This window comes from Diabrotica virgifera, chromosome 4 (assembly GCF_917563875.1).
Source record: "Diabrotica virgifera virgifera chromosome 4, PGI_DIABVI_V3a".
Lineage (NCBI taxonomy): Eukaryota > Metazoa > Arthropoda > Insecta > Coleoptera > Chrysomelidae > Diabrotica > Diabrotica virgifera.
In genome coordinates this window covers 111,969,085-111,993,530 of record NC_065446.1, presented here as the reverse complement: position 1 = coordinate 111,993,530, position 24,446 = coordinate 111,969,085, and the positions used below count along the sequence as shown (strand labels likewise).

The window sequence follows — 24,446 nt, the reverse complement described above, 5'->3', positions numbered from 1 at the left end:
ATGCAAAACAAAATTCTAGTTTTATTTTAAAAGATTTTTCCATAATATTTGATAAATTTGAAGTAAACGCGCCACAAAAGAGTTTCAAAATTCAAACTGTATCAAATTTACTCTTTCGTGGCGCGTTTACTTCAAAGTTAGCAAATATTATGGAAAAATCTTTTAAAATAAAACTAGAATTTTGTTTTGCATCAAAATGAAAATACATTTTCGCGCCACGTAATTTTCATATCAGATCTTTTGTAGCTGGAATATTGTATGCGCCACTCATTTTTACGGCGTTTAGCGGTTTTTTATTCTTGTTTAGATATACATAATAATAATTTTTAACAATAGTAGACTATATTAAAAATCATTTGAACACAAATAAAGTTTTTAATGTCAAATAACTACAATTCTACAGGGTTTGAAAGTTGCTACGAAATTAATAATAAAACGTAATTATCTTTTAAACTACCCTATATAACATTACAAAACCTCATACTTTTAGAAAGAAGACATGGAAGAGAATTCAGAAATTTAAAAATATACAGGGTGTCCCATTTTAAAAAACGAAGTTATAAGCAACTTCCGGTATAACTTGAAGTATGAAATATATAAAAACATTTTATTTAAATAGATCACTCTACAAAGCCCCTTATTCCAATTTTCTTGATTCTGTTGTCTTTAGTTCTCGAGATATTTCTAATAGGAAGGTTATCTGCCTCACCCTGTATGTTAAGTCAAGCTAAGAATGTACCTACACCGTTACGTTATTCTAAGATCTAAAGTAACGTTTAATAAATAGCAATATGCTAGTGGGTAACTGCGAGACTTACAAGACTCTTGCTGCAAGACCAAGACCAAGACAAAGACGGGGAGTGCAATACCAAGACCAGGTGTATTGGTGCAAGATCAAGACCAAGACTCTTTAAGTCTCGTCTTGGTCTTGTATTTGGGCAACACTAGAGTATTTTTTACGATGGAAACACTCAAGTACCGTGCAGTGATTGAATTTTTTATTTTGAAAGGTTTAAATGCAAAGAAAATTTATGAACGAATATTGAAATTGTATAAGGACTCTTCGCCTTCAATTATTGCAGTCACGTAAAGTACAAAGATGGGTTGCTGAATTTAACCGTGGTCGTAAAAGACGATCTACGTCAAGGACGTCCAAAAACAGCAACAACCCCAGAAATCGTAGAAAAAATTAAGGATATGGTAATGTAAAATCGTTGAGTGACTGAATGAGAATTAGTAGAAGCCCTAGGCATCTCATTGATCAGTGTAAACAATAATTTGACTAAAGTATTGGGTTTTAGAAAGTTTTGCTCACAATGGGTGCCGCATTCGTTAACAACGGAACAAAAACACATTCGAATGCGACTTTCTCTCATTTCGACGATCGTCCATCGTCGAAAAAATAAAGTACCTACTCGTAGATGTACGTCGATTCATCACTATGGATGAGACTTATGTCTATCACTATGTAGGTTACTTACAAACTGGTAAAACAATAAATTCTGAATACTATTGTAACCTTTTAGACCAGATGAAGGAAAAAATTCCTGAAAAAAGACCATGTTTGCAGAAGAAAAAAATGCTTTTTCATCAGGATAATGCAACGCGTCATATGAGCATTTTAACAGTGGCTAAAATCAATTAATTACAGTTAAAATTCTTGGAGCATCCACCGTATTCAGCAGATTTGGCCCCTAGAGACTTCAATCTGTGCCAATACCTAAAAAAATTCAGGTGTGGAAAGCATTTTTTATGTGTGCATACAGTTGTAGAAGCATATTTTGCAGCCCTTCCAGTTTCTCACTTAGCGATTAATTTATGAATTGGAATCCCTTTGGAACAAGTGTATTGATATTCAGGGAGACTATACTGAATAATATTGTATGTAAATTCATAAAATTGTGTTTTTCTTATCTAACCGCAAAACTTATTGAACAACCTAGTATATTTATGTTTTGGGCATTACACCATCAGTGTTGTCACAAATTCGAGGTCACGGGACACATCATTTGAAATGCCTTCTAATGTGCTTTGCAACGATGAATTATTCAAATATTTATTTCTACAGTGTTATCGAAAATGATATGGGTACTTAGTTAAAAAAACGGAATTACAATAAATCCTCATTCACTAAACTATATTACGTTAGGAAAGGATTTACTTCCCGTCTTTATGATTGCATCAGTACCGAACGTCGTCCACTTCAACACTTCTTGTAATTTTACTGTATATCACTAAACATTTATTATAAATTAACTTAAATAATACACCAACAGTTTTGGTTAATCTTGTAGAAATAAACATTCAAATAATTGAGTCGTTGCAAATGCGATTAGGAGACTTTCGAAATGCGATAACTGATTACCTCGGTTTGTTTAACACATATTATAGCAAATTATGGCCGTTCCTGAAATAATTAATAGCTATACCCAGAAAGCACAGGACATCCCGAGGACGTCCATTTCAGGTCACAATTAAGTCCGAATGTACGGGGACCTCAATCGGACGTTCCCAGGAATTGCAAATCCAGACGTCCCCAGGACGTCTGTTTCAGGTCCCGCTAAGTCAGAATGTAATGGGACCTTAATCGGACAGCCCCAGGAAGTACGATTACGGACGTCCCTAGGAATTACGAATCCAGACCAGTTCAGGAATGGAGTTAATAACCTTCAGTTATTTGGCATTTGCAGTGTTGCCATACTTTATTTGTTTGATTCTTGTATAATTCCAATCAATGGTATAATATACAAGAATAGTAAGATTGTAAAAGAACGTTTAATATATAGAGATAGATTTATAGTCTAAACAAAATTTATACAGTTTATCTTAATTTATCAGTTGATCTTCCTTTTTATAAGAGTGTTAGTTAACTTTGAATATAATCTACTGAATAATTTAAATTTCAATTAATGTCTTAATAGTAATCATTAATAAAAAATTTAAATTATCTTTTGATTTAGAAACATATATACAGTTGATATTTATTTATCTTTTTTGTAACAATTTTAATTAACTTTGATTTAAAATGCCTCTTTTGAGTTTTTTCTATCCAGTATTTACACTGATATTGTACTATTTACTTTTTCAAACATAATTTTTTTGGTGCTTAAAAACTATTGAAGCAGTTATTTTTAAAGGTAACTTTATGTGATGTGGTTATGTTTGTGAAAAAATTGAGGATACGGCAACAGTGTCATATTATGTCAAGCCTAGAACCCTGCCTGGCCAATCATAGGATAGGGGGTAGATTAACCGTTATAGAAGGAAATGTTAGGTTCTATTCATTGCACAAAAGATTAACTTTCTAATGCAAACAGAGGAAGAATGAAGAATTTGTACAGCTAGATACAATACATCAGCAAGGACCCGATTTTAATTATGGCATAAGTGTTTTTATATAAGGTAGGAACTTAGGTATATTCTTTTATCTACGATTGTAGGTAAAAGAATTATCAAAATAAAGAAAATAAAAAGACGTCTTATTGTTTGTTAAATTTTAATAAAAATTTGTTTGATATATAGTTACCTAATATGTGTTTTTCATTTTAAATGCAGATTTTATCTTTAAAAATTATGAGCAAGTTTATATAAAATAATTTTAGAGTTTTTTAACATTGTTTAATAGTAATTAAACGCCATGTTTAAATTTCTGAGAACATTTTACATAATGCCCTAAAAAGTTTTGGTCGGAGGTTTCAAGGAGGTTTTGGACGACCGTCCCAAGGAGGTTTTAGTCGGACGTCCCCAGGAGAGTTTGGTCGGACGTCCTGGGCACGGATGATTTTGTAACATCGGACGTCCTCGGTACGTCCTGAGAATGGCCCAGGACTTGAAACGTACGTCCTCAGGACTTACGAATGTCCTAGTGGTAAATCCCGGGTACATCCCAGGGATGTACTTGTGCTGTTTGGGTATTCTATAATTTTGCATTATACTGTTTAGAGTTTGTTTTAATATTTTTTATGCTACTAAATATTTCAAATATCATATCGTATCGTAGTTTCTTTTTAATATCGAGTGCTAAGATTTTACTACACTAAAATTTACTTTTTGTTTTTTAGGATGGGGTGCAACAAAATATTTAGATGAAAGACCAACTCACATGGTAAAGGTTATAGTAGATTTTGACAGTAACGAAAGTTGTAATAAGACCTATAGACGTCAAGTCCCAGAATATTTACCACAAGGAATAGTAAATAATAAACTGGTGTGTGCTGGAGGAAGCACTCTTGATGGATGTCAGGTATTAACAGAATGTGCGCAGTCATCATCATCCAACCTCACTACAGTCCACTACCGTAAATAAGCCCCCTTGTGTCTAATCCCGTCTATCCTGAACTGCTCTCATCTAGTTTTTATTTCGCCTTCTTAAGTCGTCAGTCCATATTGTACGCGGTGTACCAACGCTTCTCTTGTCTTCTCTTGGTCTTCATTTCAATAACCTCTTTATCCATCGCCCATCTGTCATTCTGGCTATGTGCCTTCCCATCTTTACTTTAGTCTGGCTATCCTTTCGATAACGTCAGTCACCTTTGTTCTTCTCTTGATCTCATAGTTTTTTATTCTGTCTCGAAGAGTTGTTATTCCTAACATGGACCGCTCCATTCTTCTCTGTGTGACTAGTTAAGAGCCTACAGTAGCGCGTCATCAATATAACTTCGGGAGATATTATTAGATGTTTTTAATTTTGTGGAGATATTTGGCATATATCCTTTTTCCAAAGTTCTGCGAAACTTTGGCAACAGTGGCAATATTTGGCATTATCTAAGATCAATATTTTGACATAATGGATAGGCATAACGGATAGGGATTAATAGGCGCGCTAAATGGAAGTAATAGAAAACAATTTTATTATTAGTAAATAAATATTTATAAAAATAAACCAAAATGGGTGAAAATTTTATGTTAACATGGGTATTTGCACGAAACAATAATAGAACAATAATTATAAATGATTATTTCTTTGTGAAGCGAAACAACAGCTGGCTTATTTTAATTAGTTCATGAACGCCAAAAGCACTCTAACTATGTAGTTTCAACCCTTTCTTTTTAATAGAACTTTAAATGAACATTTATCCCATTTTTTTAAACTATTGATATTATTTTTAGAAAAAAATCCTGATAAAACTTTTTATACTCGTATTAGAATTCGAAATATTTTTACGTAAAAATACTTACTTATAAGTAAAACTCACAATTAACAATAATTTATTTTTTCAAATAGTCCAAAAACTTAGTTCTATTACACAAAAATATAATAAATTAATTATAAAATAAACGCTACCTATGGATCAACACTAACCAATTTTTAAAATAATACACTACTTCACTGAACAGATATCGATACAGATAACAGAAATCTGACGCAGGTTTGTCAAAATGACAGTGACACTTTCTCCATGTTGACTAATTACTTATTTAGTTATACTATGTTCGATTTCTTGTTACAGATAAAAAATGTTAGTAATTCCAATATGACACAAAATCTAGGGATCGGATAAAAAAGTTTAATTGAAGGAAGTGTATTTTTTTCTTCTTCTTAATGGCGGTACAAGCTCGTTTTTTTTTTAATATCGTATTTAGTTATAGAGTAATTTCCTCATACTAACATATTTCTCAAATTGGGCTCTGTACCGCCATTCTTTGCTATATTACGAATATGTGGGCCAAATATCTCCACAAAATATTCAAAATTAAAGCCTCAATCTTGGAACGCGTTTTCCGCTTTGATGACGCGCTACTGTAGCCTCTTAAACTAAGTGTTTCTGCTCTGTATGTCAGGACTGGGAAGACGCACTGATCAAATACCATTCTCTTTAGGTATGCGGGCAATTCACTTTCTCTCAGTTTTCGATATGCTGCACACAGGGCCCCCGCTACCATATGTGCAAAGTGTGCAATGCACACGGGCGCCATCCTTTAGGGACGCGAAAACCCAAGATAAAAAAATTGAAAAAGAAAACAAAAACCAAAAATTAATTTTAAAACAAAAGTTTAGAAATTAAATACAGTTCAGTTTAATTTTTTTTGGATGGCATTATCAGTCTTTCAAGTCTTCTTAGATATGTATAAAATAAAAAATCTCAGTATAAAAATAACAAACACCCACTTTCTTGACCGTAGACAAAACTGTAGTTATACCTAATACAAAATAAATTGTAGCTATGGGCTGATATGCTGATTTCGTGCAAAAACTCCAAACAGACATTGGATGAGCAAGGGTGTGGGCGGTAATTTTATTGCCTCGGATTGTGTTGCTTTATTGCCTCGGACTAAAATGACAAGTCAACAAGATTTGTAAATCAAATCGCCTATCAAATAGCGAGTCGACAATATTTGAAAAATATCTGCAGATTTCACTTAACTCAGGGTGGCCTAAGGAGGTATTATTACGGTAATCCTATTAATTTCTACGTTTTAAGTAATTTGTATTTTGTCAAGTGTTGTGTCGTATATTTTGTTTACAACGTTTTTTTCTAAAAAATTAACTGCTGAATACCAAGTCCTGTTGACTGCAATTTCATGGGTTTGATTTTTTATAAAATGGTAAGTGTTTCGTACTTTATACTGTCAACATCGACCCATTATTTATAAGATAGTGTTTATAATTAATGCATCTCTCATATTTTAAAAATTAATTACTCAGTCATTTGACAACCGATTTTAAAAAGCTCTGTATCGCTGGATAGGTGAATTAATGTTCTTTCAATTTACAAAAAGTATACTGGTTGTTCCATTAAAAAAAGTCAACAACGATTTTTTCAAAAATTCCCCATTTTTTTTTTAATTGAAAGCGATATAAAAAATTCAATCTATTCAAACAAAACTTTTACTAAAATAAAACATTTCAGCGAAAACCATATATTATTTCTTTCTTGGGCCATTGAGAAGTTATAGGCAGTTAAAATGGGGGAAAATATAAGTGGACACCTGGTATATATGTTAACGTAAAAAGTTTTCTTCACGTATTTGGAAGTTAATAATTGTTTATCAATTGTTTATAAGTGGTTTATAAGTTGTTTAAAAATTGTTTAAATAATTGTTTTGTATACATGATTTTGAAAATATCGTTGAAATCATCATTTTACTTTGATCAAAAATGTTTCTATTTCCTTTTTGATTATGCTGATACCAAATCTGACATTTCAATTTGAGAAATTCAAAAAAAAATTGAGCTCTTATACAGTATATCTGCGTAACTAGGAATCATATGGAAAAGTTTTTTATTATAAATTTTACGAAAAAAAATTTAATCTTCATAAAAGGCTCTGCGTGGTCTAAAATCTAAAACTCAACCATCAGATATCAAATTCTATCAATTTTATACGAGGTATGTCAAAAATATGAATTTCGTTCAAAAGCAAAGTACCTTTATATTTCAGAATATCAAAAATTTTTATTAAAAAAACTGTGATCTAACATGCAATTACATTCTTCTAATTAAAAAAAATCTGCAAATTTTTCTCGAATTACGGATGCCCAACATCATTTTATAATAAGTATGATAACTATTTTATTATCAATTTTACGAAAAAAAAGTTATTCTTCATAAGATGGTATATCAAAAAATATGAATTTTGCTTAAGAGTTAAGTACGTTTATAGTTCACAATATTTCAATTATAAGAATGTAATTGAATATTGTAACATTTTTTAATTACAAACAACTTTTCTTAATAACATTTTTTGATATTCTGAAATAAAAAGGTAGGTACTTTACTCTTTAGCGAAATTTATATTTTTTGACATATTACCTACTTCGTATAAAATTTATATCATTTGATATCTGATGGTTGCGTCTTAATACGATGCAGAGCATTTTATGAAGAATAACTTTTTTTTGTGTAAAATTGATAATAAGGATATAGACTCCAACGATTTCTTTAATGAAATTAAAGCAATAAGTGGTTTTCATTACCTGATGATGCTGACCCCTTAAGTATTCTACAATATATATTTGAAAACAAAATTTAACCTCCCGCCCTTCCAAACATAAGCATTTCACTAAGAATAATTATTTTGGCATTGCCTGCATCTGTAGCTTCTGGCGAGCGATCTTTTTCAAAGTTAAAAATTATTTAATATCGACAATGCTTCAAGAAAGAATGTCTGGGCTAGCAATATTAGCAATTATTGAACAAGAAATTTTTGATGGTATAAATTTTAGCGATGTAATTAATGACTTTGCAACAGCAAAATCTCGGAAAATATCGCTATAAACAGCTATTTTTTATTTTTCTATTGTACCTATCACTGTTGATTTTACAACGAAGTTACGTAGGTATTTTTTATCAGAAGTATCTGCATATTTTTTAAAATATTTAAGTATCAGTAGCATGTAGTATGTACTTATATTTATGTATGTAGACATTTTAGACCAGTAAGGATCTGCGAAAAAACTTATATTTTTGGATGCGAGAGGTGGCATTCGGATTTTTGCAGATAAAGTTAGGTGACACCTTCAGTAATAATAATTGACTTATGCTCCTTCTCAAATATGCCCGGAACATTAATAAAAAAATTAAAATATTTAAAAACTTCGAAAAACATCGATTTTTTTCTGTTTTCTTTGCTTATCAATTTAGAACGATTCGTTTTGGAACAAAGTCGTAGAGAAATAAAATAAAGATAATTGAATTTTGTATGATATACGACTGGTAAAAAATGTCTTAAGGTATTACCTTTTCTGCAATATAGCAATAAATACAAAATATGGGGGAAAAATAAGTCTGTTCTTATTCAATATTTTTTAACCAACTTTTAACTTAACTTAACCAAATTTGATTAAAATCGACCTAACAAATTTTGCATAATAAATTTGCAATCTAAATGATTTTAAAAAAGTTCAAATTTTTTAAAATTTTTCTGAACAAAAAGTAGACCATTTAGAAGTTGGCTAATTTTTTTACATATAAAGAGGCACGGTAGATAGAGACCGGTATGCTCGTTAATAAATCAAAATGTGTACCCCGACGCGCTTGATGTCACCTACGAAGCAACAATACAGGTTCCAGATATAGGAACCACCCGTGTGCGGTTTGATCTATTTGTGTATCGTACGGTAGATGAACTGTTTTTACAAAGGTTCTCTTTTCGATCTTTTTCTATTATTTAAGTCTGTTTTGTTCAGTTTTTATGTATTAATAAAGACATGCCGGGTTGTGCCGTAGCTAATTGTAAGAATTATAATCGGGTGACGAAAGGATCAGACAAAATACTTTCGATTTCCTCAAAATGAAGAGTTTGTAAAGTATTGCTACGGTGGTTGCAAGTCGGCGCCAAGATGACAACATAAAGGGCTTATTCCATTTCAAAAAGAGATATTGCTTACTAATGCTTACTAATAGATCTCTGAAAGAGTAACTTCCTTACTTACAAGCAAAATACAACGTTGACTATATTTTTACATCGAAGCTGAATCAGGACGTGCTAGAGAACTTTTTTTCTTATATTCGAGGAATGGGTGGTGCAAACGATCATCCTTTGCCAATAGATTTTAAATATAGATTAAGGTGGTATATTTTAGGAAAAAATTTAGCGGCTATCTTTACAGAATGTCGCAATACTATTGAAACTACTGAATCTTGCGTAAGTAACAGCTCAATAGAAAGTCCTCAAATGCCAAGCGATATTTCGCCATAAGAAGATATTTGCTTGACACAAAAAATGCTGTCTAATTTGATAGAAAAAACTGAAGGTTCGAAAAAATCTCAGTCTGAAGAGGACAAAATACTTCAAAATAAATTTATAGAAGCTCACTACTTGGAGAAGGATCATATAACTGACGATAACATTTTGAAAGTCGCAGAAAATTATGAGGTGAAAGAAAAAATTCATCGGGACTCTTTGAAGTATGTTGCTGGTTTTGTGGCATACAAATTCAAGCATAAATATAGTTTAGGAAACCCTACAAAAACCTGTGAGACACATATGGAACCAGATTGGCTACAGACAGTCTAAAGAGGTTCTCTTATGTACCCAAACGAAGAATTTTGGGAAGCTGCACTAAAAATGGAATCACTGTTTTATACAATCGATGGAAGCTCTGTGTCAAAAAAAGCTAAAATCTTCCAAGAGCTGGCACAGAAAACTTTGGCTCAACTTGTGAATATCACGATATCATTTGAGGTACTTCTGTGCCTCAGTAGGATACGTATATAAGATTAAGAAAAATTAGCAGAAAGCTTAGTTTGAGTAACTATCAAAGAAAACTCGACAAAAAAATATCAAAGTTTGTTAACTCTAAGAAATAAATTTTAATAATGTATAAATAGGTATTCAATAAATGTGCAATAAATCTTCATTATAAATTGTCGGCCGGACTCATTATTGGCATAGGCGTACCAGGGGGGATTTGATGGTTATAACCCCCTCATTTGAATGTACTTTGAGCTCTATACGCTTAACACCATTAGGTACTATTCCATATCCCCCAGAGACCATCAAGTAGTTGTGTTGTAACGCCCCCTTAGGATCATCCTGGTTACACCTCTGATTATTGGAACATTGTCAAGTAATCTAATGGTGGAAAATGCAAATGAAAGTTTAAACATATTTTGTAACCTCTAATTATTGTAAACGTTAGTTAAGTAATTCGTAAAGTGTTTTTAATATTTAACCATTCTACCTATTTTGTTCAAAATACACGATTTTCGAAATATTCCAGTAATGAATCCGACTATCGAAATATGACATATACAATAGAATTTATTTACATGCTTATTAATTGAAAAAACATTATTATATTCCTACATTAATATCAATATATACACTTTATGTAGCGGCGAAATGTCGAAAATAGTTGTTTTATTTTTCATTAATCAGAAAACCTATACCCAAAAAAATGTTAAAAATTGTAAACTACACACCATATAAAATAAAGTACCAAATATTCATGCTTACTTTTAATATTAACCGACTAACAGAGTAAACGTTATTTTAGTGTTCTTAGAAACTTTGCTTCGCACGTGACGTCACTCCTTAGCTAGCGTGCGTATAGGCATACCGGTCTCTGTCTACCGTGTAAAGAGGAGCTCTACCTATCTAATACACTTTACAGAATTAAAATCGGAATATTTAAGGGGCCCCAGCAATGTTTTAAATTTATAAACAATTTTTTGGCTTATAAAAAAATAGCTTTGTTTAATAATAAAAAAAATAAATTTTTAGCAATGCAAATAATTAAAACCGGTATAATTTGACTTAAACTTTCAAATGCTGTTAGCAGAATTGCTATTTTATTTTTTAATCAAACGTTATCTGCGTTCAAAAATTGCAATTTTTCGATTTTTTGAAAGTTCCACCGCGTTTATCTCGAAAACTATGCATCCTATGAAAAAACTTGTAAGAACATTTTTTGCTTAGAATTACCCAAGAAATACAAAAAATGTTTTTATTTTGCGAAAAATCGACTTTATGTATGTAATTCCTCAAGTTCTTTGTTTATAACAACCTTATCGACATCTGGATCAACTGTTACCCAAAAAATTCGTGTTCTACGGGTCAAAATACATAAAAAAACTTGGGTAAGTCCATCTAAATAAAGGAGCCCGTAGCACCCCCTCCTGGTCACAGCACGAATTTGTTTATAAGCCAAAAAATTGTTTATAACTTTAAAACATTGCTGAGGCTGCTTAAATAATCCGATTTCAATTCTGCAAAGTGCATTAGATAGGTGGAGTACTTCTTTATATGTAAAAAGTTGACAAATCTTTGTATGTTCTAGTTTTTGTTGTGCAAGATTTTAAAAATTTTAATTTTTTAAAAAAAAGTTTAGATTGCAAAATTATTATGCAAAATCTAGTAAGTCAATTTTAATGGTACGGTTTTAGCACATTACAAAAATTTTCTAAGCGAATTAGGAAGGTTCCAAGTGTAACCTAAGTGATGAAAAATCATTGAATAAGGACAGGCCTGTTTTGCCCCCTTATTTTATATTTATTGCTATTTTGAAGCAAGGGTGATAAATTAAGACATTTTTAACCAATCGCATCTGATAGAAAATGTAATTATCTTTGTTTTATTCCTATAGGAATAAGCAAAAAAAATAGAAAAAAACGAATTTTTTTTTTTAATTTTTAAATACCTTATTTTTTTATTAATGTTCCGGGCATATTCGAGAAAGAGCATAAGTCAATTATTATTAACGAAGTTATCACCTAACTTTATCCGCAAAAATCTGAATGCCACCTCTCACATCCACCTAAAACAGATCCTTACTGGTCTATTTTTAGTTTTGGGTTATTTTCTAGTATTTTATAAACCACGTGTCTCTACCCCATTAGCTAAGTAAATGCTTCAAAATTGTGTGAAACCTAATTTATTTGAATTTACTTTGTTATGATTTTATTATGGTTGTTTTATTTTGATATTTTACTTCTAAAGTTCAGTTTTTTGCTTTATTTCAAGCACCTACCTAACTACCTTCAATAAAATAAATTTGAAAAACATGATCCAAAATGGCTTGGGGCGCCAAAATCATTTTTGCACACAGGCGTCAGTAGCCCTTGCGGGGGCCCTGGCTGCACACCCAAGACCGATCCTCCTCTTCAGTTAACGAGTCTGGTTATCCCTGTCAATTATAATTTTCTGTCACAGGTATTTATATCTATCTACAAGCTCCATTTCTTTCCCACTAATACTGATGTTCTGGTTGGGTACCAAATTTGTCATTATTTTTGTTTTTGCGATGTTTATATTTAAACCTACTGTGCAGGACGCTTCACCAGTGGTAAAAGGGCCTGGTGAATATCTCTTGTCCTTCACACAAGAGGGGAACCAGCTTCTATAGTGGTTGATATAATTAGACTCTGATATTCTTTGTCGAGTCGAAGCAAGGTGTAAATCGGTGTTGAAATAATTCAAATACGTATGGGATAATTATTTTATTTAACACAATCACTATTATTTACAAGTACTATACAATATAATTATTATTGGGTTTACTACAACAAAAAACATACAACATACATACATTTGCTATGTACATAGAATTGATAGTAAAGTAAACCGCGGTTTAAGAGCCGAGTATGTGATTAATAAAGAGTGAAAGAATTAATTCGCGTGAAAAACCGAGTAATGATAATAAGAAAATACGAGCCGTGAAGTGGGAATGTAATCATTCGAGAGAATTCTAAGTAGAGTTAAGAACTCGAGCGTCTAGCCATCAGTGTGGCTCACAAGTTACTGAGAGACTAAACTCTACTAAATATAAGGATTTCTCTTTCCTTCGGGTTCAAAGCAAAAAGAAGGGGAACTCATTTATCAAAGTCCTATGCGTGACTAATTTACGTTTCAGAAGTAAACAGAAGCTCTAAAGGGACAAAGGACTTTATTGATTTTAGGAAACATAAATCTGAACAGGGAGACAGTTTAAATCATACATTGTTTAGTTAAAGATATAGAAATTGTTCTTAATATTTCGACCGAGCCTCTGGGAAACAGGATGTATCTTAAAATCGAATGTTTTCATAGTGCAAGGGTATCCACCCTCGAGAAGCAGTGTATTCTCGGAATTAGTTACTTTGGAAGCTACAAAGGGCAGATGTGTTCGTTTTGAAATAATCGAGGAATCAAGATTCTTATATAAGTAGAAATGATAGTTAGCTTTATGTTAGAAAATGTAACACCTAACCCTAATAGCACACGACGTCCTCTGGACGTCCAAAATAGGTCCATTTTTGGTCCTAACGTCCATGGACTATAAATGGACGTCCTTTGGACGTCCGGCGTTGGACGTCCTTCGGTGGACTAAATATGTACGTCCTTCGGACGTCCGACGTTGGACGTCCTTCGGTGGACTAAATATGTACGTCCTACGGACGTCCGATGTTGGACGTCCTTCGGGTGGAATAAATATGAACGTCCTTTGGACGTCCGTACTGGACGAAATACGGACGTTTGCTGATCGTCCATATTGGACATATTATACGAATTAAGGGATAAAATAGCAAAATAATTCAATAAAATATTAACTTAATTATGTTAATAAAATAGTTTACATCGAAAAGATAATTATATTTAATTCAAAATTGCACAGTTTAATATTCTAAACATGTTTTTGTTTTTTTTTTTGTAAAGTGTGAAAATCTTATTTGTAAATTATTTGTTACAATATTTTATTATTCCAGTTACCAAGATGACATAAGTTTGCTAATTAATTCTAGTAAGCAAAAATATAATTTTTATCAATGTATCTGTACTAAAAATGAATCTTAAGAGCATCTTTTTGAAGTTGAATATACGTGGCCGTGCCCAAAATAGGTCTAGTCTTAGTCCTAATGTCTATGGACTATAAATGGATGTCCTTTGGACGTCCGACGTTGGACGTACTTCGGGTGGAATAAATATGAATACGGTGGACTAAATACGTACGTCCTTCGGACTTCCGATGGTGGACGTCCGATGGTGGAATAAATACGAACGTCCTTTGGACGTCCGTACTGGACGAAATACGGACTTTTTGTGGACGTCTGAAAATCACCCCCACTACTTGGTTCCTCTGTTCACAAAACTATAACGATAGGCGATAGATTTTCGATTCACCCACCGATATCAGTCGAAGTTGGAGAGTTGATCTCTCAGTCGTTGTCGTCGTTAGGGCTCCCGCGTAGAGTTTTATTCATTAACCACTGAATTTCATAATGTAAGAAATTATATTATATACGAATTAAAGTATAATATACTTATACATATACTATATATTACGTAAAACTATGAAGACGCTGTTTCACAACATAACACAGAGTCCGATCGCCTCATCGGGCCATTTAGAGCATCAATGCATAAGCCCATCCAATGGATTATTATGTGCCCCTTTGACATAGGCGCACAACATTTTAATCTACCACCCTGAGGATTCCTGCTCCTGGAGTTTTTCTGAAGTGCCGAAACAGTCTATGTTCCTGATTCCTCGATCAGATGAGGAGTTTTCGGAGCCATCAACCCCAGACAGCTACTGGAGCTCCACGTTGGCAGCCAGTCACTTCTTGGTAAGTGAACGCCAAAGAGGAAGCATTCAGACTCTGCTGCTACCACCGTCTGGACATAGCCTATCGATCCCTGATGGCCTAGAGGACAAACTCACCGAGAATGATGGACAAAACCACCAGCCAGGACAACTGGTATCCAAACATTGGTATTATTATATATATATATATATATATATATATATATATATATATATATATATATATATATATATATATATATATATAGTCTTTTAAGTCCCTTTTACTTTTCAGTGTCGGGACTAATGTCTATTCACGTGTGCACAAACTTTGACCATTGTTTTCTATCCTGCGCCAGTCTGCTTGCTTCTGCTACGGTTTTCCCTTTCTTTTGGATAATCTTCGCAATGGTTGTATCCCAGTTTTCTGATGGTCTTCCTCTGTTTCTTTTTTTCTGAATTCTTGCTTCCCATACTTTCCTTACTGGTATGTTTCTTCTCATTCTTTTCATGTGGCCCCACCAACTCAGCTGTTTTTCTTCGATGTATTCTAGGAGTGGTTTAGTTTTGAGCTCCGCTCGTATATCTATATTTCTTAGTCTGTCTCTTTTTGATACTCCTTTTACTCGTCTTAGGTATTTCATTTCCAGTGCCTGGATCTTACTCTTCATACTTCTTGTTAATACCCAAGACTCGCACCCGTATGTAAGTACTGGTCTGTATATCGTGTTGAAGACAGTTATTTTGGTTTTTCTGGATATTTCTTTTTTGTTTAAAAATTTGTTGTTAATTGCGTGGAATATTTTAGACGTTTTGTTAATCCTTTCTTCTATATCTTTGTGTTGTTTTCCGTTGTTTTCCACTGTTACTCCCAGGTATTGAAAGTAGTTTACCTGTTCTATTGTTTCTCCATTGATTTGTATGTTTAATACGGGTTGTTCTTGTGCTACTACCATAATCTTTGTTTTGCGTGTGTTTATTTTCATCCCATGCCTATTTAATACCTCATTCCATGTTTGTAGACTATTTCTTAGATCTTCCTCTTTATCTGCCATGACAATTACATCATCAGCAAATGCACATTCTGATATTCCTATTCTTTCTAGGTTTCGGTAACCTACATGTAGCTTTTTTAATTGTGGTATACATTCTTTGATTATTTCGTCCATGAAGATGTTAAAGAGTGTAGGGCTCATGACTCCTCCTTGTCTTAAGCCTTCAGATGTTTTAAATTGTTGCGATGATGGCCTAGAGGACAAACTCACCGAGAATGATGGACAAAACCACCAGCCAGGACAACTGGTATCCAAACATTGGTATTATTTACGTTTTTTATTACATTTACATATTTTTTCATGTTCTTTGATATATATTTCTTATTCTTTCTGGTATATTTTTCATACATTTTTCAATCTTATGGGTGTTTAGTAAAAAATGGGTCATAGCTTAACCTTGGATTACTGAGCTTAAAATAGGTCGATTTAAGCTAACTTACTTTAGTACGAAAGATGATAATAACCGAAATACAGGGTGTTAAATTTAAACTTTTATTTTATTCTTGATTATTTCCTGGGCAATACATCATTTTTGGTGTTGAATTTAGATTTCTTGTCCCAAAAAAACCCCGCTTACCAAATTTCGTGATATTATCCCATGCTTGTTAGGAAATATTCAAGAATAAATAAAATAAAAGTTTAAATTTGACACCTTGTATTTCGGTTATTATCAACTTTAGTACTAACGTAAGTTAACTTAAATCGACCTATTTTACCCTCCGAAATCTAAGGTTAATCTATGGCCTATTATTTACCAAACACTCTGTATAAGTACATATTTGTATTCTAGCCAATCTTTTTGATTTTCTATAAAGTATAGACTTCCTTGAATTTTGAATTACAATTGTTGAAGGAAAGTTTCGCTACCGGGGTCGCCTTTTGTTCGTCTTAACTTATTACCTCTACCAATAACGGTTCTTTTGTCAGACAGATTGGGTTGGTTATTGTACCTAGTAAGCAAAAAGTATTTATCTCAGTATTTTATAATCTATTTATAATATTGAATTATCTAAAGACAGAAAGCGAAGGCGGCTGAAAAAAAAATTAGACAAAAGTTGAATGATTATTATATTATAATATATTACACTATATAATAAGTATACATAGATAGAATATCTTCTTTTTAAGAAATTGTCCATTATTTCCAAATGAGCAAGGTGTCGATTTGAAATATATGTATAATATACAGCCCATTACGCACCACCTTAAAAATTGAGCATTTTTGATGTCTCGAATTTCCTAAACCAGTTGTCCCATCTAAGTGATTTTTTTTTATAATATTATAGCCTAGGCTATAGGTTACCTCCTTAAGCTTGTCATGCACGGGGAGCTATATACTGTAATATATATTATATCACATCGCTCTCTATAGTAATGAGTGAGCCTGCACACACGGAACCATTAGTTCCGTGTCTCCAGGCTCACTCATTACTATAGGGAGTGATATGATATAATATACATAATATATTACAGTATAACTCCCCGTTCATGACAAGCTTAAGGAGGTAACCTGTAGCCTAGGCTATAATATTATAAAAAAAATCACTGAGATTGGACAACAGGTTTAGGAAATTCGAGACATCAAAAATGCATCATTTTTAAGGTGGTGCGTTAATTTCTTGGAGAAGTGTAATTGTAATTTAATGTAAATAATGTAATATCCAATAATTGTAATTTAATATAAGATGCAATATAAGTTCCTTAAAAAATGTATTTTTTATTTCCCACAATACATTCTCCACAGGTCTAAATATCGTCGCTAGACGTCCACCGAACGTCCTCTCAGGACGTTAGATGGACGTTCGGCAGCACGACATTGGACCAAACTGGGACGTCCTATGAAGGTCCAATTGACGTCCACCGAACGTCCCCTCGGACTTTAGGTGGACGTCCATTGGACGTTAGATGGACGTCCATTGGACGTTTGGCAACGAGGCATTTGGACCAAACTAGGACGTCCTGTTAAGGTCCAATTTACGTCCCCTAGGACGTCCGATTAAGGTCCAATTTACGTCCGATTAAGGTCCAATTTACGTTCGATTAACGTCCAATTTACGTCCGATTAAGGTCCAATTTAGGTCCCCTCGGACGTTAGGTGGACGTCCATTGGATATTTGGCAATGTGGCTTTGGACCAAACTAGGACGTTCTTTTAAGGTCCAATTTACGTCCCCTAGGACGTCCGATTAAGGTCCAATTTACGTCCCCTCGGACCTTAGATAGACGTCCAATGGACGTTCGGTAGCGCGACATTTGGACCAAAATAGGACGTATAAAGGACGTTCCTCGGACGAAAACGGACGTCCAAGGGACGTCCTTAAAGTCCGTGAAGGACGTCCTATGGACGTCCATTGGACGTCCTTTTGCTATTAGGGAACTGTAGGCACAACGAATTCCTGAACCATATCTCTTGCTATACCTAGATTCTCAGCAAAACGTAAGTCGTTTATTTATTATCCATCTATTTTTATTCTCCTTGTCATCCATTCCAAATTCTTGAAAACATGTTCCAAGAGCGTATTTAAAAGTTTAGGCAACATTGGGTCTCCTTGTCTAAGTCCCGTTCTATTTTTATGCGATTACTGTTACGTAGTATGTAATTTGACAACATATTTATACGCGCAGTGCTTCAGTTTTATTCTCAATCTAAATAGTATATCACACCTCCGCACAAACATTGTCATAAGTCAAAAAAGCAAAGTACGGAGAAAACGACGTTTAACATTTTTATTAGTTCTAGAATTTTTCCGGATTTAATTCAAATGACAAAACTTTTTGAAGCTCTACAAAATAGCGTATTAAGTATGCTAAAAATAATTTTTTTGAGTTATGACAACACAAAGATGAAATAATGAAAAAATGTATAAAATATTATTTGCTAAAAGTGATTTTAGCAGTACAGAACTTAACATTATTATTATCTATATTAACAAAGTTATAATTTTTTAATCATTTAACTTTAAATATACGTAACAAAATTAAAAAATTTTGTCCACAACCGTCACTAAAGTCATTTATTATTGTACTCATTTGCGTCAATAAAATAACACTTTATTGTACTGAAAGAAGAACTTTACCTGCCGCAAAATATTGATCACGTTAACCGAGATTGAATGGATCTACCTCGTCTGTTACTCGCCTCGCTCGCTTCGCGCACTCTGTCGTAATATTAGACTCGTTTGATAAGGAGTTACTTTACTGCCTTGGTACATAAATAACTATTTTAGTTGTACATTGTACAATATGTTTATTATTGCTATTTTTCTTTAACTTTTAGGCTGATTCTGGAGGACCTTTGCAAATTTACCGTAGAGATGAGAGCGGAACAGCTTGTATGTACGATGCAGTAGGAATTTCTTCATTTGGAATAGCTTGTGGAATAGCTAAACTACCGTCAGCATTTACCAGAGTGTCCCATTATATTCCGTGGATTGAGGAAATTGTCTGGCCTCAAAAATAGAAGGAAACTTTTAAAAACGCGATCCGAATGATAAGAAACAAACGTGATAGATTAATAAACATAAAGGGAATATATTATTGGAGAATAGTGTATAGTTAAGACCAACTTTTGAACTTTTATCATGCAATAAACAGTTTTCAGACACAAAACTATCCACTTTGTACTTAAGTTACACACCATTATACAGGGTGTCCCGGAAAATAGTGCGTTCCTTAAAGGTATAGGTAGAAGGCACCATGTAGAACAAAAAACTCTTATAACATTTTTTTCTAAATGCAACCGTTTGACCAAAAAATTAAAATGTATTTTGGTATCCAAATTTAAATCTGACAACTATGTGCGGTACGCAAATTTAAGCATAGACAGTCCCATGTAAATAGATAGAAGATGATAGTAAACAGATAGTTTTAAAGAATCCTGTTTAGTGTCAATGCCGAAAATGTTTTCGAATAGTGAGTGTATTACCTATTATGTTATTACCTATGAATGGTGTTTGTGAAAGGTTACTTGAAACATCTATTCGGTATATTAATTATTTTCAAGTAAGTACAACTTAGTTATTTCAGTTCACAAGTAAACAAATTACTGAGACATTATCTGGTGTATTTAAGTTCCACTGTAAACTATTAAAACTATGTAATTAAGTTAAAGCCCTCAGCAATACTCAGCATTCAACCCATTTAAACCTTACTAAATACATAATACTAGTTTAGTTAAAAGATGTGTTTTTATGTTAAAAGATGTGTAATTCGTTTAAAATTATGCAATAGGTATTTCAATACATTTCAAAAGAAAATAATTTTAGTAAACAAATAGTAAATACATAAGTAGTATTACCTACTATTAGGTTGGATTATTTTAAATAGTGTTAATCACAATCACAAACGAGTTCTTATTATGTTATTATGCCGTAGTGCGTACGATGTTGCCAGTTTATTAAAATTTCCAAACATTAAAATACAGGTATATGGAAAACAATGTTAACTTTTTTTTGGAAACGCTTAACTTTAGAAAAAAATGGTATAGGACTTTTTTGTTCCAAATTGTGTATTCTCTCCATACCTTAAAAGAACGCACTATTTTCCGGGACACCCTGTATAAACACATAAAATGTAAATAAAGCTAATTTAAAAACATTTTTTTCTATTCTATTCTTTTTTAGTCATTAATTTTACTGACTATTTCACTAGGCTGTTTTTAACTGATAAAACGGCATAGCAACGCTTCGTTTCCTACTGACAAAACTCCTTAACGACGTGAAATCTCAGCGACAAAATTATGACAGATAATAAATAAAGATAAATAAATAAATAAATAAATAAAGATTATATTTCTTTGATATGGTGCATTAATTGTCTCGTGAAATAGTCTTGTCGAATATCATTTGAGAGAAAATTATTTCCGGCAAAATTTTCTCCTGGTTTCATTCAAGTTCGTTGCCTTTTGGTAATTTTCGCTTATGAAATTTTGACAAAATCACTCGACTGACGTCTCGTGATTTAAGTTAAAATTTAATTCGCGAAAATTGCCAGGCAACAAACTTTCATACCAGTCGAAAATATTGCCGGCAAAATTTTCTCTCTTGTGATATTATATACGACAAAATATATTTTTTAATGTATTAAGATTTTGGACTAACATCTTAACCCAGTGATTCTCAACCTGTGGGGCGCGCCCCCTAGGGGTGCGCGCTTTTAGCCATGGGGGAGGCGTGAAAGTATAAAAAAAAACACTTAAAACATTGACTAATTTACTAAAATCAAAGCAAAACAAAATTCTGACAAACAAAAAATAAAATACCCATGAACAAGGAGCTATACATAGTTATGAGCACTGAACACTAAATCAACAAGTTTAATGTAAATTAATGACTTCCTTGGGCCTCTTTTGCAGATCAAAGCTTATCGAAACAGGGTGTAATATTAGAAATAGACGCTCTCAGTTCTTTCTCTAAATTTAGCTTCGATCTATATTTGGTCTTTAAGGCAGCCATCGCGGAAAATCCTGTTTCGCAAAGGTAGGATGGTGAAAACGGTAATAGTATACGGAACGCTCTGGTTTTCAGTGCAGAAAACTCATCATTTACCCCTGTACAAAATTCAAAGAGGGATCTAATATTAAACTGTTTCTTGATTTCGGCATTTGCTGTGAAGTCTATGAAGGTTTCTTCTTCTGCAGTAGAGAGCTCTTCGGGTGTTATTTGAAACGGATTCCCGACCCACTCATAACTATTAGGTACTTATTAATTGGTCGTCGGCAAAAAAGTATTTTTTAAAATTTTTTGTCAGCATTGCTAAATGATTTTCAATGATTACAAAAACAACTTTCACGTGTTGTGCTTCAACCTGGTAAGTTTTAAAACATTCATCCACATTTTCAAATATTTCTAGGTTTTTTGCTTTAAATTTCTGCTCCACAATTTCAATTTTCTACAGAAAGCGTTAACTTTATCATTCGTATCAAATATATTCGTATTGGCCCCTTGAAGTTGTAAGTTCAAAATATTTAGTTCCTCGAATATATCAACCAGGTAACTCAATTTCATCAATAAAATACCATCGTGAAACATCTTGGCTTGCGGCCTCTTTTCTTCTTCTAGAGAAATGGCGATTTCATGTCTTAATTCAAAACACGTAAACATTTCCCACGTAATAACCAGCTTGCCTCACAATAAAATAATAATGCTGAATGTACCGCATCCATGTCTTTGCAAAGTACAGAAAAGACTCTAGTTTTCAAAGGTCTCATTTTTATGTAGATAATTCACTATTGTTACAATCGTAGTTAGCACAATATTCAAGCCAGAGCTTCTTTGTTGATCATACAGTGTCTCTATTTTTGCTTCATTTATATTATAATCATTTAACATAGCAAATAATGCAAGCGACTTTGCTATCAATTCTATTGGTTTGCAGAAAAGTAGTTCTACTACTGATCTGCCATCACAAAATCGAACGTAGGCAATAAAATGAGCATATTTATTGCTATTTTGTTGCCTCATCAAGCTGAATCGAAAAGAGCTTTTCACGCAACTTCCTGATTAGCTGATCCTGTACATATTCAGCTATATCACTAATTCGGTGGGCAACAGTATCATTTTTTGATAGAGGTATAAACTCCAATTTTTTAGCAAAATTATCTCCAAACACAGTTTCTACAATTTTGATTGCAGTTGGTAATATAAGATCTTCACCAATAGTGTTAGGCTTTTTAGATCTGGCTATTTAATATTACACTTTATAAGAGACAAGTAAATCTATTTCATTCACAGTCAAAATTTTTATTAAAACTAATGTTTGCTTTTCACGCCATTTTAATTTTAACTCGAAGAATTCTCGGGGTTTGTTAATGCACTCACTGTGAAGCGTTTCCCAATGTCTTTTTAGTTTATTAGGTTTCATGCTGCTCAAGGTATATTATGTATTATTGCATAGATATATTGTTATTGAACGAGGGGGGCGCGGTGAAAATAATTATGGAACATCGGGGCGCAAATGGTAAAACGTTAAGAAACACTGTCTTAACCCTTTCGTTCACGAAGTTTTCTTTAAGATAAAAATCTGTAATTTATAACATATGTAGCAAGAATGATTTTTTGCGAATTTTTGATATTAGTTTTACTTTTTTAATATACACAGTTTGGTTACTACAAGATGTCCGCATTTGAGGATATCAAGAGCCAATGGAGTAAAAATATTGGATATTTTTTTGAATATTTACAAAAAACAAAAACTAAAGTATTTTATTCAATAAGCAATGAACGGTATCATACAAAGCAATTTTTTACTTATACAGAGATGAACAATGCATTATACACATTGTATACACCAGTTATAAGTAACTATAGAAACTTATAGTTCAACAAATTAAATATTTTTGTTCAAAAGCTTTTAGATGTCAGCACAAGTACTCACTGGACGAAATAGGATGTCGATAATCGGGGACAATGTGCTACAAGGGTTAAACACATGGAGCTAAATAAAAAAAAATATAGAGCAGGTTGTCCTAAACTTAGGACACCCATCATCATAAGTGGCTCGACAATCCGTTGTGGATCTTGGCCTGCGCACAAAGAAGTCGCCACTCCTGTCGATTCCTGTCAACTTCCCCCCATCTTCTGACCCCTAGAATATTAAGGTCTTCTTACACATCATCAATCCATCTTCTTCGTGGTTGTCCTCTACTTCTTGTGCCCTCTGGTTTTGAAAATGGTAATCTCTTAGTGTATTCGTGATCTGACATCCTAGCAATGTGTCCAGCCCATCTAAGTCTCTGCAATTTTACGAATTTCACAATATCTGGATCGGTGTATAACTGATAAAGTTCAAAGTTGTATCTTCGACGCCATAGCCCATTTTCATTTACTGCCCCAAAAATCTTGCTAAGAATTTTTCTCTCAAAAATACCAAGAAGTCTTTCATCACTTTGAGATAGGGTCCACGTTTCAGCTTCATATACCAAAACCGGTCTTATTAAGATCTTGTATATATTGAGCTTTACTGCACGATTTATATTTTTATTTTTTTAAATGTTTATGGAGACCGTGAACAGTTCTGTTTGCTATTGCTATGCGTCTTTTTATTTCATCGCTTGTCGTGTTTATTGAGTTTACTAGCGATCCAAGATATGTGAATTCCTTGACTTGCTCAAAGGTGTGATTGTTAATTTGAATTCTTTGTTGGATATTTCGGGAGGTTTTAGAAACCAACATATATTTGGTTTTTTCCTCGTTTACCACAAGTCCTAATTCACTTGCCGCGTCCGCAAGCCTTGTAAAACACTGTACCATGTCTCTCATACTTCTGCCCACTATAACTATATCGTCAGCGAATGCGAGAATTTGCGTCGATCTATTAGAAATAGTTCCATTCATTCTAATATTTAATTGTCTGACTGCCTTTTACAAGGCAATATTAAAGAGGAGACACGCCAGCGCGTCTCCCTGTCTTAGACCATTATCAACGTCAAAGGACGTAGAGTTTTCTT

At 33.0% G+C, this 24,446-nt stretch overlaps 1 protein-coding gene across 1 annotated transcript in view; it reads left to right on the top strand.

Annotated features, from left to right (window-relative positions):
* LOC114335351 (serine protease snake-like) overlaps positions 1-20,596 on the top strand; it is a 70,074-nt gene extending 49,478 nt beyond the window's left edge. Inside the window, exons 6-7 of the mRNA XM_050649583.1 lie at positions 4,062-4,243; positions 19,278-20,596. Of these exons, the coding sequence (XP_050505540.1) occupies positions 4,062-4,243; positions 19,278-19,460 (365 nt within the window). The 3' untranslated portion in view covers positions 19,461-20,596. The remainder of the gene's footprint in view (positions 1-4,061; positions 4,244-19,277) is intronic.
* Positions 20,597-24,446: the final 3,850 nt, after the last annotated feature.